The following is a 20259-nucleotide window of genomic DNA, read 5'->3' on the forward strand; positions in this document are numbered from 1 at the left end:
AGATTGCAGTTAATGATGTTTAGAAAATCATATGTCAATTCTTCCAGAATTGCCGAGAAATGTGCCAATTTGCTGATTTGAAAATCAAGGCCAGAAAATCATAGCATAAATCATTTCAACGTGGCATAATTTCCCACAACTTTTCCAAACATTATCATTTTTTCCTCACAAAAAGACCAATACCATATTTTAAATCTTTAAATCAAAGATGCTAAAATGTAAGCACTTTGAAGCACCTAATGGCAAACATTATTAAGCAAAATTAAAATAGAAAGGGCTCAGTGTACATTACCAATTCCAGAGGCATCCTCCACCATAGGATTTATCTCTAACATACTGGCATCATATTTAACAAACACATTGTATAATTTGATCATGTTCTCTGCTGCATCTTCTATGACATTAGGTGGAAACCCCATTTTCTTTGCTAGCTGGAAAGATAAAATTTTAAATAGAGAAATTAGTACGAAAATTGTAACATCTTTTTCAGCAATATCAACCACAAGGTGGAGCATTCCCCAGAGACCTCGGCCGATCTCAACTAGGTTTTTAAATATTTCATTTTGATATGTAGTTGGAAATTATTCCACAAGAACAGAAAGATCAAATATCTGATTAGCTCAGAAAAATAAGTCAACAGTAGAGAATATTTTAATATGAAAATCTAAGTAGCCCATAGGAAATGTAATTGCTTAGTGCGAGAGGGAACCACAGCATTATTCAATTTGCGATGTTGTTTCTGGATCTTCTTAACAGATAGACAGATGAAGACCCCCAAACATACCCAGTGTTTCAGTGCCTTTTCTACACAATTCTCTCAGACACACATGGTCCAAGACAGCAGACCGTTTGTGCAGTTGCTCAACCTCAAGTCTGAAGAAGGGTCTCGACCCGAAACGTTGTCTATTTCCTTCACTCCATAGATACTGCCTCACCCGCTGAGTTTCTCCAGCATTTTTGTCTACCTTCAATATATCCAAAGCTTGCTTCAGCAAAGCTTAAAAGTGACAAAATTGAGTCTGATGCTGGGATCTGCATGCAGGCAACAGCCCTTTAAAATATACCTGCTATTGAAACCCTCGCTCAGGCACATCCCAGCACACAGACCCTGAAGCACCCCTATCCAATCTAACACCTGACTGGCAGCTCATTCCATATAGTGTACTGATACCCTCAGTGCGAAAAATCTTTTCCCTCTCACTTTAAACTTATGCCCAACCTTTGGAAACATACTAAACATCCACCTTATCATAACCCTCATGATTTTATACATCTCGACCTCCTCCAGTTCTCAGTCTCCTTTGCTCCAGGAAAATAGGCCCAGCCTATCCAGTTTCTACTTATAATTCAAGCCATCCAATCCAAGCAACTTCCTTGTGAATCATTTATGCACCCTTTCCTGCTTAATCACACCCTTCCTATAGCTAGATGACCAGTACTAATTTTAAAAGAGCTTAATTGGCTCTAAAGCATCGCTGATCATTGATAAGAACAATGATACAATAAGAATAATTACAAGAAGTGGAGAGAGAAGTTTTAGTTCAGCCATTGATAGGAAGAAAAAAATGTATGTTGAATTTTTTAATATAATATTATGGGAGTTCCATCATATATATGTATGGGTGTCCATAAAGAATTCCAGAGCAGCCGTAGCAATTGGAAACATAACTAAGCAGAATCTTACAAACTAAAATGTTCCATGGTTGCCTCATTTTAATTGCATATTTAATAGCGTCTGTTTGGGGGCTCAGGATAAAAGGAAAAAAATGTCAATTCGAGCCAGATGTAGGGATAGTCTTTGATTGAATAACTTTAGATTCCCACTGACAGCTCCGCAGAAACAAAGTGGTCTACATCTACATGCAGGAACTACTGAAGAACATTAGTCATGGGCTGATAATTGCCAAGGAACACTCACGTCATAGGAGTGTCTGCAATGATCATTTCCAAAAAGAGCTAGTGTCCCAACCTACCACTGATATTTATTTAGTCATGCAGCATGGAAACAGGCTCTTTGGACCATCTTGCCCATGCTGATCAAGATGCCCCCATCTACACTAGTCCCATCTGCCTGTGTTTGGCCCACATCCCTTTAAACCTTTCTTATCCAGTTATCTGTCCAAATATCTTTTAGTTGTTGTCATAGTACCTGCCTCAACCACCACCTCTGGCAACTCCTTCCATATATAACTACCACCCTCTGTATGAAAAAAAACATGCACCTCGGGTTCTTATTAAATCTTTCCCCTCTCACAAACTTGTGAGCATTTTGGGGGTCATATCCGAGGAAGAATGTGCTGAAGTTGGAGAGGGTCAGAGGAAGTTTTCGAAAATGATCCCAGGAATGATTAGGTTAACATACAATGAGCATTTTGAGGCACCAGGCCACCAGGCCTGTACTTGCTAGAATTCAGAAGGATGAGGGGTCACCTCATTGACATTTACCAAATAATAAAAGGCCTGGATAGAGTGGATGTAGAGAGGATGTTTCCACCTGCGGGAGAGTCTAGGACAGGAGGTCATAGCCTCAGAATAAAAGGACATACCTTTAGAAAGGTGATGCGGAGGAATTTCTTTAGGCATAAAATGGCGAATCTGTGGAATTCATTGCCACAGACGGCTGTGGAGCCAAGTCATTGGGTATTTTTAAGGCACAGATTGACAGATATTTGATTAGTAAGGGTGTGAAGGGTTATGAGGAGAAGGCAGGTGATTTAGTTGGGAGGAAAAGATAGATCAGCCATGATTTAACGACAGGATTAGTTAATGGGCTGAATGGCCTAATTCTGCTCCTATATCTAATGTCCTCAGGTTCATGAGTCCCCTAAACTGGATAAAAGACTGTTGATTCACCCTATCTATTCCCCTCATGATCTTTTACACCCTATACCCCTCAGCCTTGTGTGCTCCAAGGAATTTATTTACTTATTTTTCCATTCTTTTATAAATTAAAGTTATCCCTCAGGATGGAGAACGAAATAAAACGATAAATTTGAAAACAAAATTGGAATTTGAAAACAAAAAACAAAATAAGATTTTCACGTGTCAAAGGATATAAGAAATAAGCCCTTCTACAAGCAGAACCACATAGGTTTGCTTTTTAAACCAACATTGCTTGATCATATATCAATGTCTTAAATGTTTCTGTAGAAGGGTCCCAACCCAAAACATCTCCTGTCCAATTTCCTCCATAGATGCTCCATAGTTTCTCTAACAGATTGTTACTCAAGATTCCAGCACCTCCAGTTTCTATTTTACATTTGTGATTGGGATTTGAGGATTAAAAGGTGACAATGGGTTGAAGGTGCAGTTTCCATCAATCTCACTGAAAATAATTTAGGACTGTAATTTTTTTTAAAAATAATCTGCTTAGGACTGTAATTTTTTTTAAACATATGTAGTGCTGCTATTGAATAGGGTAGGAAAAGCAGTAAATAAGAAACATCAAAAACACACATACAGAAAAACAGGCCAAAACCAGGGAGTTAATTCCATTTTTGAGGGGTTTTCAGCGGCAGGGGTTGGAATATTTCGTGATCAGTTACCTGACAGCAGCTTTTCTTTCTTGGCAGCCCTTGGCAAATACAATACAAAACACCACCTTAATTCCATTTAGTTTTCATGGTTGGAATTTTCGTGATTTACCTTGACAGCTTTTTCTTTCTTGGCACCTTCAATTATATCAATAGGTTCTTTCACAATTGCTTCAGGGTTTTCAGCTGCTACATCTTCTATGTTAACCCCGCCCTGAGAACTGCCTATTAATACTGGCCCCTAAAGAGAGAAATATTATTGTTAGAAATCTCCTCATTTCTAGTTAGATATAATTATCACATACAAAAGTCACTGTGGAAGTCCATAGAATTACATTTGGACTATGAACTTAGCATAACCAGAACAGCTTGCTGCACTACACTAACGATCTGGCATTTGTCAATCAGAATTAGCAGCAGTGGTTATTTCACTTATTCAGTCTGCCTTGTTACTTTGTCTTCAAAATTTGCTAGATACAATGGCATTGTGGTCAAGTTCCAATCCCCCCATTTATATTTTGCTGGGGAAATAAATAGTAGAATTAACATCTAGGGTGAGTAACAGGGACAATATCATCCCAAATGGCTTGACAAATGTCCTTTGGGAAATGAAATCTGCCTTTCCTTCCTACATATGATAGACCAACAATGTGGTCAACTCTTAACTTACCTCGAAATAGGCCTAGCAAGCTATTCACGTCAAGGGCAATTAGGGATGGGCATTAAATCCTGAAAAAAATATATTTTTTTTAAAGGCGATTCCAGCAAATCTATTCTCAAGTCTACTAAAACGCAAAATATTGGAATACTCAGCATGTCGGGCAGCATTTGTGGAAAAATAGTTAACATTTCAGATATGTACATTACCAGCCTGAAATGTTAAGTCTTTTTCCCTCTGTGCAGATGCTGCCAGATCTGCTGTGATTGATTTCCAACCTTTTGTCCTTCAATTCAGAAGTCCATCTTCAGTAATATTTTACTTCTGGATTATTCCATCCCTACTTGCCCCAATATAGTGGGTTTACCAGATCAACTGCATTCCACAAGTGCGTTACATGTAGGAACTTGACACAACCAGACTGATTTAATAAGTCACTTGCCAGCAAGGTTGAGTGTGAACCATGTTGCTATCTGGGAAAAAGCACAAAGATAATACTAATTCTCTGCCTCAGAGGGCGGTAGAGGCAGGTTCTCTGGATGCTTTCAAGAGAGAGCTAGATAGAGCTCTTAAAAATAGCAGAGTCAGGGGATATGGGGAGAAGGCAGGAACGAGGTACTGATTGGGGATGATCAGCCATGATCACATTGAATGGCGGTGCTGGCTCGAAGGGCCGAATGTCCTACTCCTGCACCTATTGTCTATTAATTAACTATCCTTCCCCAAAAAAACTTGTGAAAACATTTGATTTTTAACCACAATTGTACAACTTCATTGTTACTTTTACAGGTACCCGCTGTTTACTTCCAGATTCAAAACACTCAAATTGTAATGAGGGCGGGGTGGTTGAAGTCATATCCTCTGGAATAATAGTCCAGTCACATAACCACCAAAATAATTTGGTTACATCAAAGATGACGCAAATAATTTATATATCTACAAACAGCTCTACAAGTAGATTTCAATTGTTTACAACATTAATAGTTGTGCGAGTTGCTAGAATGAAATTCATAACAGAAAAGCTCTGCTCAGAGGAGCTTCTGATGGTACGTGCACACAAATCTGGAATTCGAGGCCAGAAAGCAGCTAATAGAGCAGGTATAATATAAAATTACAGTATCAACAATATTATACATTAAACTTGGCAACAATTCATCCTCCAGCACAACATTTATTGACAGAAAAGCAGAGATTAATGGAATTCACTGCTTATTCACTTCCAAAGTACAGACATTTCAGGAGAGTGGTAGATGCATCATGTAAGAAGTGCTGCCCAAATTGTGCTAATCTGACATTAGCTTTACAAAAATGTTTCAAAACTCTATAGATTCTGGAGTAGTTCCTGAGGATTGGAGGGTAGCTAATGTAACCCCACTTTTTAAAAAGGGGAGAGAGAAAACGGGGAATTACAGACTAGTTAGTCTAACATCGGTAGCTGGAGTCGATTATTAAAGGCGCAACGAGACCTGGGTGTACTGAAAGTAAGTAGTAGGCTGGGTGAGCGGGCGTACGGAAGGGTATATCTCCGCTTCTTTTTCACCTTTTCTAGTTCTGTTTTTTCCCCTTGTCTTTTTTCTTTTCTTCCTTTCCTTTATTTCTCTTTTTTTCCCCTATCTAGTTAATAGTTTATAAAATGTTAAAACTGAAGCTGTACGAAAATTGTATAACTGCAATGCGATCTTTTTTTTTGTACAATTGCTTCTAACAAAAAATTTTTTTTTTTAAATCCCAAATATTCACAATTTTTTTTGGTCTGCTTTGTCATTAAAAAAAACACTACGACAATACATTAAGCATTTGCTGGTAAGCACAAAATTCTTAAAATCTCCTCCTCTTGGACTCTTCATAAAATCCTAACAGTGTAACCTATTGATTTCATTTTATTTTAAAACAATGCCATGCATACACATAGGTTAACGGCAAAATAATCAAATGAGCATGAGTGACAGAGAGTAAGTTGTCAGTGTACAGGGAAATAAGGAAGGGTGAATGAGGCTGATGGAACTGCTTCTCTGAAAACCATCATAGGCTGGATAGACAATTTCTTGATGGCTATAAATCACGACAAGGAAAAAAAAAAAAATCACCGGATAGTCTTGGCAATCAACTCACCTGAAATGTCCTTTCCAGTGTTATTGCAAAGTAATATTCTTTCCTGGGATACTTTCGCTCACAGATCAATACCTTATTGCATATTCTTCCCTTTGCACCCGTTTGTTTGGTAAATAACTTCCTTCCAATCATTTGGGATGTAACATCCCGGGCTTGCTCTGGACTGGGAAGAAGTAAGACATCAAATTAACGTCTCTCTTTGCAAGATTTATAGGATGATTACACAAATGTATTCAATATTAGTAAGATATTAATTCAGTAGGGTACTGAAGATAAGAACAACTTTTTATGTGTAGGAAGGAACTGCAGATGATGATTTACACCAAAGATGGACACAAAATACTGGAGCAACTCTGGAGAAAGGCAATAGGTGACTTTTTGGGTCGAGACTCTTCTTCAAACTTTTCTTGTCTTAAAAATGTTTTAGTTCGTTTTAAAATAGAATTTCTGCCACAATTATTTTTTTCCTTTAACATTGGCCTCTGGGAAAGGCAAGATTGGAAACTCAGAAAAAAACCCAAAATGCAAATGTGCTTCATACATTAACAACAAACTCTGCTTTTCATTTTTTTTTAATATCCAATCACTTTCCAAGCATTAGTTTGATTAACGAGTTGAAGGCTAGCAACAGAAGGCCAGAGCCTAGGGCTTCAGAAAATCCAGGTAAACAATATTCACAATTTTTCCTGTGTCTATTCTGCTATTTCCATCCTCAAAGAATTCCAACAGGTTAGTCAGGCAAGAATTTCCCTTCACAAGACCATGCTGACCAGCCTATTTTATCATGTGCTTCTAAGTACTCAGAAACCTCATCCTTTATCATGGTCTCTAAGATCTTGCCATCCACTGAAGTTAGGCTAATCGGCCTATACTGCCCTAATTTGACAAAAGGAAGCAACTGACAATGTTGTCAAAATTGAGTTATTGCTTGTTTTAGGGTATTTGAGATATGGTCTACACAATGGTGAACAAAATAAGTCTTCTCTGAGTACAATTTGAAAATATTTATACCAAAGAAGAAATTCCATCACAGAGAACGGAAAGAAAAACACATTTTCCTCATTTACAAGAAAACGCTTTTCTGTCGGTTGCTTCCTTTTGTCAAAGTAGGGCAGTATAGTTTCCCCTCTTTTGATTCGCTCCCTTCTTTAACAGTGAAGTAACAATTGCAAATTTCCAATCCTCTGGAGCCACTCCTGACTCTAGTGATTCTTGAAAGATCACCACTAATGCCTCTACAATCTCTAAAGCCACTTCAACCTTCAGACCTTTCAGCTTCCCAAACATCTTCTCCTTAGTTATAGCTAATCTCTGCCCATTGACTCCAATTGCAGGCATGTTGCTGATGGCTTACACTGTGAAGACTGATGCAAAAAAAATGTATAAAATCCATCTGCTATTTTTCCATCTCCCATTATCCCTTCTCCAGCATCAATGTCCACTCTTGACTCTCTCTTACTCTTCACCTACTTGTCACGATTTTCTTCGTGCTTCTGGGCGCATACAATAATTTTTTTCTACGTAAAGGATAGTATGTAAATTTTACAACTACTGATATTTTCAATCATACAGCTGACACAAGCTCAATGGAAGCTTGTGATTTACAGAGTATCTGGTGGCAGCCGAATAGACAGGCATTTAAGAACTGAATAGGAAGCATGGTTATAAGTGAAAATTTCCAGGCTAGATAAAGGTGAACTTCGGCTCATCAAGAACCAACTTCATGATTTGTTACTTTTCATTTATTAACAATTTGTATAAGAGCATGGTGGAAGTGGCTTCAACTTGTGCAAATCTAAATTGAAGGCAATGTTATTTACAAAAAACACAACAAAATTCAGGAAAGGATTTGGAAAGATATCTAATCAGCTGTTAGCAGTATTGCTCAACGTGGACAAAGAGTGAAATATGTAAGAAGAGAGCAGAATATTGGTGCTGTTTCTTTCAATCACATACACTTTAATGTCACTCAAACATCTTTAATGTATGAATCTCATTTCACAAATAGAAAAAGAGAATCTACTGAAATCCAACACCTTGAATATGAACTGAAAAATCTGTTGTTTTGAAATACTTACGAATAAACAATTCGAACGCCCCCTTTCAGACCTCCTTCAAATACACCTTTTCCTCTGCCACCGGCCAAAACCTGTGCTTTCACAACAAGATCTCTTGAACCTGCGGTATAGAATAAAGAGTGAATGTACAGGCTTAAACTCTGCTGAACTACTTATAAGCGACCCTGGCCTGGATATTTACTTACCTGTTCAGCACCAAGGACCAACAGCTGACAAAATACATCTAGCTTACTCATCACTACAGGCCCAATCACTCATCAATACTGGCCCAATCACCGATCCATACATCGGTCCCAATAAATACGAACTAAGCAGCACTGAGCTACATGACAAAGCAGGAAGATCAAAGAATGCACTGACATAGTATGCAACAGCAGCATGTAAAGACAAATAAATCTTTGCCATATGATTTATTAGTTCAGCCCAATTTGACCATGTTCTGCAGCTTTGATCACCTTTTTGGAGTAGAGATTTAGGTACCACCCAATGAAGCATAACAAAGTCAACAGCTCAAATTAGGCATCCAAAGATCAATAATCTTTAAAACATCACATTTGGGAAATAAGGGTTAAGAAGCTTCTTGGAGCCATTCAAAAAAGATTCTGGCACAAATAAATCTAATAACTTTTTATAATCAGTCTCGCTATAATGGTTCCAACTGCAAAGTGGAAGCACAATTAATAGGGAGATAAAGCAAAATACTGGAAATACCCTGCAGGTAAAGCAGAGTAAAAAACAAAATCAACCTTTGTTTTTAATCTGTTGACCATTGCAGCCATTTTCTGGGGGTGAGTGGGGGTCAGAACAGATTTCCAGAATTACAGTATTTTATTTTGACAAATTACACAATGTACAATGGCAAAGGGTCCAAGTAGGTTGCCATCCGTTTCAATTCCTGTTTTCATTCCCATTACCAACCTGTCTATCCTTGGCCTCCACCATTGTCAAATGCACACTGGAGGAACAGCACCTCAAATTCTGCCTGGGTAGTGAATGGTAAATGAATATTGAATTCAATATTCAGATTAATTTAATTCAATATTGAATATTCATATAATATATCAATATATTTATATATTATCGATGTAGGCATATATATTATATGGGGCACAAATATCAAATCCACCTATTTCAGGTAATCTGCTAACCCTCTCAATCTACTGGTCCCCCCCAAACACACCCATCCTTTCAAACCCCTGAACCCTCCCCCTCTGCAAAGCCAAGGGTCTTATCACATTTCCCCTGCAACTCCCACTCCATCTGGCCATCACCTGCACATTCGGCCCCCTCCCCTCACTATTCCCATCTGCCCTCCCACATTCTTTGTCTATTCTTCACCTTCCTTTCTTATCAGATTCCAAAAGCAGCAGCCCTCTGTTCCCCACCAATGAAGTTACAGCGCCGGTTACTATCTCCACCCTTCCCTCCCACACCTGCCTACATCTATGATCAACCCTTCAAGAGCCATTGCAATCTTACCAACTCATAGAGGAATAGTCTTACAATGTGGAAACATGCCCTTCGGTCCAACTTGCCCACACCGGCCAACATATTCTATTACACTGGTCCCACCTGCCTGCGTTTGGCCCATATCCCTCTAACCGTGTTCTATCCATGTACCAGTCTCTTAAACATTGCAACAATACTGGCCTTAACTATCTCCTCTGGCAGCACGTTCCATACACCCACCACACTTTGTGTGAATATGTTACCCCTCAGGTTCCTATTGTCTTTCCCGCTCACCTTAAACCTATCCTCCTCACCTCTTTATATTGGATTTCCTCATTCATTCATCTCTCATTCTATTCATTCAGTCCAGAGATGCTTTGTGCCTTTGCCACAGATACTGCCTGACCATTGTGTTCATCCAACAGAATGTTTTGTGCTCCGGATTTCAGCATCTGCAGGCTCTTGTGTCTCAATAACAATCTTTTCTGCTGCTGTACTATGGCTGCCATGGGAGAGTTCTTGAACAAATGACTCATTTCCCACATGAATAAACAAATATGCTTATGAGTTAAGCAGTGTTCAGGTTGGTTTGAGTTCTGTTACCAAAGATTTACCCCAATGCTGTTATACAGGGTGTTTTATTATTTCACGTCTTTATGCTTACTATTATCAAGCGATTGTAAAATAGTTATTTTTATAAATAAACAAACAAACACCTCAAGTTACTTTTAAACAACATTCTTAATTTTACTCTTAGTCTGCTACATCTGGAGGAAGTGCAAGATCTCCTTGTTAAATTTAGGTAAACAGAAGAGTTTACAACAACATCTTAATAAATTGAATCCTTGAAACACCCAACAACAATAAAACATTATCTAATTAACATAGTAGAATGTGTGGGAGCTTTTGGTGTAAAATCTCTGGGCACCTGCCATATTTTTTCGGTCTTAATTACAACATAAATCATTATGACTGCAATTCCATGGGAGAGGCTTACATCAAGGCAAGTTAAAAATTATGGCTACTGAAATAACTTGAATGGCAGAGTTGCCAGAAAAGCTTCATAGCACCAAAAATAAATAATTAGAAATGCCTAGATCAAATCATTATCGGTAATACTTACTTGTGCAAAGCCCTTACAGTTGATGACACTTCTTTCTATTACAATGGAGATGACTGACAGTGAGTGGATAGCATGTTCACTGAGCAGTTATTGAGTTTTTTACAGTGTAGGAATAGAGACAAATATTTTAAAGACACATGAAAGATTTCCCTGCCATTCAAAAATGACATTTTTTCTAGCTATCTGATGATGCAAATAAAATAAACCCAGATTTAATAACTAATTTTACAGGCAATATCTCCAAGTATACCACTCCATCAAATTGATCTAAGATTCAGTGCTCAAGCTTTTCAAATTAGGGTTGAATGCAAGGGTTTCCAAATCACTCTCGAAGCTAAGCCTGATATTCAAAAATAAGTATTTTCAGATGCATCCCATTGCCAAAATTTTGGTTTACTATTTTCAATAAAACATAATTGTTCGAGTTGCTGATAAGCAATCATTTCTTATTGCACTTTATACTCACTGGCATTTAGCCGGATAGCCTGCATATCTAAAAGTAAATAAATGGAAGGTCATTCACTCTACATTCTGAATTCCACTCTCCTACAGGTGCAACCACACTGTGAACAAATTGCATGCAAGTTCAAAATAACCATGACCCGAGCCAAGAATTACTTTCTTGTTTACATATTAAGTTAAGGTTTTGTTCTGGCTTTGACATGATGAAATTAATGCAGCACACACAAGTGATGAAGCACATAAGATTTTGCATCTGCAGAATATTTTTTTCTTGCCTCCACAGCATCCTAAAGCATACTGAACACGTAGTGCAACATTAAGCAGATCCAAGTTTCATTGGTGAAGGGAAACAAGGCTTGATCATATAACAGGTGTTGTGTAGCATTTAATGATATAATTTTGCCCCAAAAACAAAAGTAAGAATTTTGATAAACTTCTAGGGAATGACCATTTCATTTTGAAGGAAATGTACAAAAGGATCAGCGATTTTGGATCGTCATTGGGAAGGGAAGGGGATTCAAGTTAGCAGAAACTATTGTTCGGTTATGTGAGCTCACTTCAGTAACTCCAATTTTGTTGGGGATCCTTTTCACAACAATGATAACATTGCCACATTGTAATGGACAGTCAACCTTGGGACACTTCATCTAGACTCAACGGGCTATGGGAAGATAACCAGTATTAAGGTGGGGGGGAAAGAACAAGCGATGGGTGGATCCATGTGGGGTGATTGACTGATGGAGTCAGGTGAGAAGGAAAGAGAGGAAATAATGACAGTGGCCAAGAGATGATACGTGTAGGCAACAAAGTGCTGCAGAAAATGGAATCTTGAGATGGGTAAGTTGGGAACAGTGGAAGGAGATAACACAAACCAATCTACCATTGTTAACGTAAAAACATTTTTCACAATCTGCACAATATGGATTTGTTGCAGTTAAATGTTTTCATGGATACATTCTAATTATGTTTTTCCTTGTACTTAGCTATCTAGACAAGACAAATATACAATTTCTGAAATGCATCCTTTATGATTACTATAGACAAAGATAAAAGTGAAATTCTACTGAAAATGTGCTGCAAGAGCATTTTATGCATGTACAATTTGTTTGACGGGAAAGTTAACATTTCAGGGCTCTCTTGTTGACTTCTTAATTAATATTATTTAAGACAAATTGTTATCATCTTGTTGTGCTCCAAACACTGGTGGAGATTATATTTTCTGAAATGTTATCCTCGGTATATCTTATATCTGATCTGCCTTTGAGCTAGATTCGAACTATTAAGATTATTTTAATTCAATTAGTTTAGGTTGTCAACAAAAATATAAATTTACAAACTTCATACAGCAGAATGCAAAATTATCCTGGGGCAGCAGTGGCGCAACTGGTAGAGCTGCTGCCTTATTGCACTAGAGTCCCAGGTTTGATCCTGACCCTGGATGCTGTCTGTGTGGAGTTTGCACGTTCTCCCTGTGACCCCGTGGGTTTCCCCTGGGTGCTCCGGTTTCCTCCCACCTGCCAAAGTTGTGCAGGTTGGAAGGTTAATTGGCCTCTGTAAACTGGCTCGTAGTGCGTAGGAAAAGATGAAAAAGTGGGATAACATAGAACTTGTGTGAATGGGTGATCAATGGTCGGCATGGACTTGGTTGGTCAGAGTGCTTGCTTCCATGCGGTGTCTCTCATCTAACTATATGGATTTAGAAATTTAATAATCAGGCATGAGTAGTGAAATAGTTAATTTAGCATCATCTGTTTTATCTCACTGCTGTAAAAGCACTGACAAAATTAAGTCAGATGAAATTTAAGTTTATTTTGTGAGAATTCTGTTAGTGTCAAAACCATGACACTTCAAAGTCGGTAGCCTACGATCAGGCCCTAGGCAAGTCATTCCTTTGTTGCGTAAACATCGAGGAATATTAATCCTACTCGATTTGGATTTCCTTTCACAATATTTTATCAATAGGGTTCACTGAAATATTTGTATTCAGTTCTTATCAGTGCAGCTATGTTATAAGGCAGCTTCATTTTTCATTTTTGAAGACGTTCAGATTCAGATCTAGCAGTTATTCTCAGCTCAGTAAAAATTGTGAAGACCTCTTTGCAAATATCTGGGGAAGTGACAATAGACAATAGGAGCAGGAGTAGGCCATTCGGCCCATCGAGGCAGCACCGCCATTCAATGTGCCCTAATTAGGGCCCATGTGCCCTAATTTTGCCCACTAATCTCCTATGTAATCTCCCTTGTCCATTTTCCTAGTTACATCCTCAAAAAAGTCCAGAAGATTAGCCAAGCATGATTTCCTCTTCGTAAATCCATGCTGACTCCGACCGATCCTGTTACTGTCATCCAAATGTGCCGCCATTTCTTCTTTGTACTCACAGAAGAACTAATTAAGAAAATGCTGAACTTTCCAATTCTCAATCAATTACCAGCTTGTTCTTCATCCTATTCTTTAAAGAACCAAGTATAACTTAAGATAAAAATATAAAGGCAAAATATATTTACTACCAAGGTAAGCATTGAACAGTTCAAAACATTCCCTATTTTTCTGTTTGCAATTTGGACGTAGAGCTTTCCTGAAAATCTTAATTTATCTTTTTGCAACCATTCACTGCAATAATTAAACACTCATCTTTAATTATTTGTGTTCTATTGCTCTGTGATGGTACAGGTTGACACAATAGACCATGACTCCTTTTCTGACAAGATTTATACTGTTCACAATATTCAAACATTTAAGACTGCTATCAAACATCATTCAGTTTTAAATTTACATCAATGTTTTACCTAGCAAATTAAAGGAAATTATTTCAATCAAATTATCATACCAATTGCTTTGGCAGTATCATATGCTTCTTCGGCCGTAGAAACAACTTTACCCTTCGGTACAGAGATCCCAGCATCTTCTAGTAAACGAATGCTTAGGTATTCGTGCAAGGAAAGGTTCCTGTGCTGCTGTTGGTTTTGCCACAAGCCAATGACTGAAAGCAATCCAGAAGATACACCAAGCGCCTAAAAATTTGAAAAACATTATTTGAAATTTGATATAAAAAGACAAATGTTCTTAATTAACAATTTGTACCAAATCAATTTATGGGTATAACCTGCAGCACAGAGAGTTTGAGAGTCATTACTGCATCTTTCAAAACAACGTAACACAATTTAAAAAAGTTTAACTCAATGACTTTTCAGTTTCAAAAATGAATTTGATGGCAGCACTATTAAATGCTAAATCACACATATGGCTAAAAGTTGACGTAGCCTGATTTTTGTTTTACTAAATGTCGCATTAGGCATAATATAATTAACTGATTTCAGTTCTGCTCATCACTGACCATAAGAATTACCAGCGACCAGCTACTTTCAGCTATTTTAGCATAAAGCAAAAAACAGAGAATCCTGGTAGACATTAGATTCCCTTAATCAGCATCATATAGGAAACACATTTCAATAAATCACTTTCAAATTTACAGCATTGTAAAAAAACATGAAAAAAAATTTTTGACACCAAAACTTTGGAAATATTGGTTAAAACATTCCATACATTAAATGAAACCATTTCAACATTGATGCGTCATCTGGTAGTTGAAGGCTTGCATATGTTGACCATCCTAAATGACCATGGAAATACATGAACTGCTGCAGTTAGTCTAGTGAAGGTATTCTCACGGTACTGTCAGGATGGTATGGTACTTTGAGGGAAAACTTGCAAAGGTGTGCCTTTCTAGGCAACTTCTGCTAATTTTGTGATTTAATAAACAACTGTTGTTTTTTTTTGCTGGCTGCATTAAAAAAAAACAAGAAAGTATAAAAGACATACAATTATGAAAGAACTAAAGTAAGCAACTGAAGAGGGAATTTGAGGAGGTATAAAAGCTATCTGCATGTTGCAAACTGAATAAATGTTAATAAAAATTGTAGAGGGCCCAAATCATTAATTATTCAGCACATGAATTTGTTTCTGCATGAAATGGTATTGTTACTTGAAACAACAAACAACTAATGCATCAAAGGGTCTCAACCCGAAATGTCACACATTCATTATCTCCAGAGATGCTGCCCGTCTGTCCCGCTGAGTTACTCCAGCTTTTTGTGTCTATCTTCGGTTTAAACCAGCATCTGCAGTTCCTTCCTACTCAAAGAAAATCAATCTGAATGTATTAAAGAAAGATCCTTTACACTTACACAGCAACTCAATGTAATAAAACATCCCAAAGTTAATATCTCGGTAGTTGCCAGGTTCTATTCCTAAGAATTGTGCATAACCCGAGCTTCATATGTCAGAAATTAACAAAAACATGTGGGGCAATATCACAGAAATAGCCGTGATGGGAGAGCGAGCCAGAAAAGCTCACTGACTCGGATCTCACTTGCTGCGGATATGAGGGGAGGGGAGGGGGGTGGGAGACGAAGACACAAGGAAATGCCCTGTTCACACCCACCAGAAGTTGCTTGCAGCTTTGCATCAGCCAGCAAATCCACCCTGATCCATCCCACTGATCTTCCAAATTCTCGCTAGTATGCACGGACTATCCATAGTTAAATGTATGTAATCAGGGGAAGTCATTTAGTTGTAGACCATTCAGCCTTTAAAACCTGCTCTGTCATTCAATATCATGGCTATCAACCATTCATTACCCTGTTCCTCCTTTGTCCCACGACCCTTGGCCATCAACTCCTTAATTTAATTATTTATTTTATTTAATTCCCATGTTTAATCGGTAATATTTTATTATTAATGTTTTATGTGTCATTCCTAACAGTCACTATGTTATGTTGTCACTTGCGGGCAGAGCACCAAGGCAAATTATTTGTATGTGAATACTTGGCCAATAAACTTATGCATTCATTCATTCAAATGTATTCAATCATTTGACCACAATTGACTGCTGGGCTAGAAAATTTCTCCTCTTTGATCTTTTACCTTTGATGGCTTACCAAGTGATCCCTGGTTCTGGACTCGCCCGCCAACAGGAACATCCTTCCAGCATCCAATGCAACCATGACTTGATAAGTTTCAATGAGGTATCCCTCTCCTCCTTCCAAACTCAAACAGAAACAGCCTAATCATACCAACCTCACTTCATATATCAGTCCTGCCATCCCAGGAATGAGTCTGGTGAACCATTACTTCACTTGTTCCATTATAAGAACTCTTTTCTCAGAGGAAGAGATTAAACGCCACATAATCCTCCGTTCCAGTCTTGTCATAGCCTCTCTATATTTGCAGTAATGTATCCCAGCTCCGTGATGCTTTATCTTGTTGTTAAGGACAATGTCATCAAACCATAAAAATTATGGACCAAGAGCTGGCGCATAGGATTAGTACAGATTTTAAAGCATGCAGATACAATCAGTTGTTAAGGAAAATGATACGTTATAATCACAACACAGAAAAATGCCTTTCAGCAACTGGTTTACAAGGTCATGCAGGTCTCAGTGCTCTTGCCCTTTCCTAATATCTCACCATTGAGACAATAATCTGCCTTTCTGTTTTCACTATCAAAGTGGCTGATCTCACAATCCATATTACACCGTAACTGTCATAAATCCACCCACTCATTCAACCTGTCCAAATCCCATTGGTACAGGTAGCCAAATACTTCACTGAAGGAGGTTTCAATTAGTGCTTTGGGGGAAGGAATGTGTTTGAGGAAGTCTAGCAATAAACATTTACAGACAACGGTATAACAGACAAGGACATGCAAAATAAATATAGAGGGTCAATATATTCAGGGGATTACAACCACAACTAAGGTAGGGAGGGGTTTTTCATACACAAGTGACAATTTTACAGTGCATTCAGAAAGTATTCAGATCCCTTCACTTTTCCACATTTTGTTACATTACAGCCTTACTTTAAAATTGATTTTCATTTTTTTAAATCATCAATCCACACACAATATCCCAGAATGAAGAAGCGAAAACGGGTGTTTAGAAATGTTTGCAAAGTAATTAAAAAGAAATAACTGAAATATCACATTCACATAAGTATTCAGACCCTTTGCTATGACATTCAAAATTGAGCTTAGGTTCCTCCTGTTTCCATTGATTATCCTTGAGATGTTTCTACAACTTGATTGGAGTCTACCAGTGGTAAATTAAATTGATTGGACACACCTGTCTATATAATGTCCCACAGTTAACAGTACAGAAGACAAAGGAATTGTCTGTAGACCTCTGAGACAGGATTGTGTTGAGACACAAATCTGGGGCAGGATATAAAATAATTTCTGCAGCATTGCAGGTCCCGAAGAGCACAGTGGCCTCTGTCATTCTTAAACTTTGGAACCACCAGGACTCTTCATCGAGATGGCCGTCCAGCCAAATTGAGCAATCGGAGAAGGGCCTTGGTCAAGAACCCAATGGTCACTCTGACAGAGCTCCAGAGTTCCTCGGTGGAGATGGGAGAACCTTCCAGAAGGACAACTATATCTGCAACACTCCACCTCTGCCTTTATGGTAGAGTGGCCAGACGGAAGCCACTCCTCTGTAAAAGCACATGACAGCCTGCTTGGAGTTTGCCAAATGGCACCTAAAGGACTCTCAGACCATGAGAAACCAAAATTGAATTAATTGGCCTGAATGCCAAGTGTCACGTCCGGAGGAAACCAGGAACCGCTCATCACCTGGCCAATACCATACCAACGGTGAAGCATGGTGGTGGCAGCATCATGCTGTGGGGATGTTTTTCAGCGGCAAGAACTGGGAGACTAGTCAGGATCGAGGGAAAGATGAACAGAGCAAAGTACAGAGAGTTCCTTGATGAAAACCTGCTCCAGAGCATTCTGGGCCTCAGACTGGGGCGGAGGTTCACCTTCCAACAGGACAACGATCCTAAGCACACAACCAAGACAACGGAGGAGTGGCTTTGTGACCAGGCTGTGAATATCCTTGAGTGGCCCAGCCAGAGTCCAGACTTGAACCCAATCGAACATCCCTGGAGGGACTGGGAAATAGCTGTGCATCGACTCTCCCCATTTAACCTGACAAGAGCTTGATAGGATCTGCAGAGAAGAATGGGAGAAATTACCCAAATACAGGTGTGCTAAGCTTGTAGTGTCACACCCAAGAAGATTTGAGGCTGTCATCACTGTCAAATGTGCCTCAACAAAGTACTGAGTAAAGGGTCTGAATAGGGTGACTTCACTAAAGGTCACTGGAGCGTAGATCCGCACCCACGTGACCAAAAATCTCAAGTGGAGGACATTCTAGAGTTCCGGTACATGTTAGTGGATGGGAAAACACGCATTTTCCCACCCGTTAAAAACATAGAAAACGGCCAGGTTTTGATCTGCAATTTATTGTGCCAGTCGGGGTGACCGTGAGGCACAGCTACCTAGATTTACAGGGGAAAAAAAAGATAGAAACTAAGGTAAATTAAAGAGGGAGCTGAAGGTGCCAATCCAGCGGAAGTGAACAGCCGACATTTGCCGTGGAGATTTAAAGGTCCAAAATATCGGGAATTATCGCGTTTGCTCGCTGAATTTCATCAAAAGTCAATAATGCCTTACTTTTGATGCAATTCAGCGAGCAAACGCGATAATTCCCGATATTCTGGAATTGTTTTTAACGGGTGGGAAAGTGCGTGTTTTCCCATCCACTAACATGTACCGGATCTCTAGAATGTCCTCCACTTGAGATTTTTGGTCACGCGGGTGCGGATCTACGCTCCAGTGACCTTTAGTGAAATCACCCTATACTTAAATATCACTTTACATCAGTTATTTCTTTTTAATTACTTTGCAAAAATTTCTAACCACCTGTTTTTGCTTTTTTATTATGGGGTATTGTGTGTAGATAAAACATTTTAAATCAATTTTAGAATACTTGAATACTTTCTAATATGGGCTGAATACTTTCTGAATGGACTGTACATAGAGGCATTGGTCAACCTGGAGGAAAACAACCAGGTCCGCAAAACTCACTGTAAATTGGGATATAGACCAGAGAAATTTGGACAATTTCAGATGTAATGAAGATCGGGGGTAAACTAGGGAAACACTGGTATAGCCTGTTTAGGCATACCTCCGAATTCACACTTTTCAAGTAACAATGAGCTGGTCATGCTCAAAGTCACTGTTACACTTACGCGCGATGCAGAAAAAAAAATCTAAGATTGCAACGACCTTATTAACCTAGCACAAAACCTGCACGAATAACAATAGAAGCGATGCCGAAACATCGGTGAACACAGGGGAAGCCAGGCTGCCCAGGAGAGGGACGAACCTCGCACACGCACTTGTGACAATGCATCATCCTGCGCGAGTCCCAGCCATCTCGGCCCAGGACACGGGGTGTGGGGGTCACAGTGGACCCCCCCACCTGCTGGAAACCGAGCCCAGCACAGACCCCGTCACCGCAGTAGCTCGCACCCATCGCGCCAGGTCCCATCTCTTGCGACTTACCCTGGCTCGGTGGTGAACAACCGCCCAAATAGAATAGAGGTGACCCCCACCACCTCGGCAACGGCCGGCGGTCAAACCCGCCAGAAAACGGCAGCCGACCGTCGCCATCCCGCGCCTCCCACAGCCACTCGGCACGTGCGCAGAACCAAACATCCTATAGCAATAGATCTTTGCGCAGAACCGCCTCCCGCGCCCCGCCTCCTCCTGCACGGAGGGGCTCGAGACCGGCAGCCGACCAATCAGGGCACGCGGAAGGTGACGCCCGGGCCACTCGGCCCATCGGCTCATGCTGGCTCTTTGACGGGGCTCTCGGACCATTCCCTTTTTTATGTCTGACGCCTTCGTCTCAAACGCCTCTCCATCTTGCTGTTGACAATGAAAATGCTGGAAACACTCAAGCAGCCTTTGTGCAAAGAGTAAAAAAGAGCTCAAGGCA

At 39.3% G+C, this 20259-nt stretch overlaps 1 protein-coding gene across 5 annotated transcripts in view; it reads right to left on the reverse strand.

Annotated features, from left to right (window-relative positions):
- LOC129702787 (succinate--CoA ligase [ADP-forming] subunit beta, mitochondrial-like) overlaps window positions 1–19982 on the reverse strand; it is a 45393-nt gene extending 25411 nt beyond the window's left edge. For all 5 annotated transcript variants that reach the window (XR_008724436.1, XR_008724435.1, XM_055644766.1 and 2 more), the window contains exons 1-6: window positions 19824–19982; window positions 14244–14427; window positions 8382–8481; window positions 6304–6466; window positions 3646–3774; window positions 293–431 (exon numbers count right to left, since the gene is read on the reverse strand). Coding sequence is in view for 3 of the 5 variants with exons in the window: in XM_055644766.1 (XP_055500741.1) it covers window positions 293–431; window positions 3646–3774; window positions 6304–6466; window positions 8382–8481; window positions 14244–14427; window positions 19824–19976 (868 nt within the window). In the remaining 2 variants the exon portion in view is untranslated. The remainder of the gene's footprint in view (window positions 1–292; window positions 432–3645; window positions 3775–6303; window positions 6467–8381; window positions 8482–14243; window positions 14428–19823) is intronic.
- Window positions 19983–20259: the final 277 nt, after the last annotated feature.

Source organism: Leucoraja erinacea, chromosome 13 (genome assembly GCF_028641065.1).
Source record: "Leucoraja erinacea ecotype New England chromosome 13, Leri_hhj_1, whole genome shotgun sequence".
Lineage (NCBI taxonomy): Eukaryota > Metazoa > Chordata > Chondrichthyes > Rajiformes > Rajidae > Leucoraja > Leucoraja erinaceus.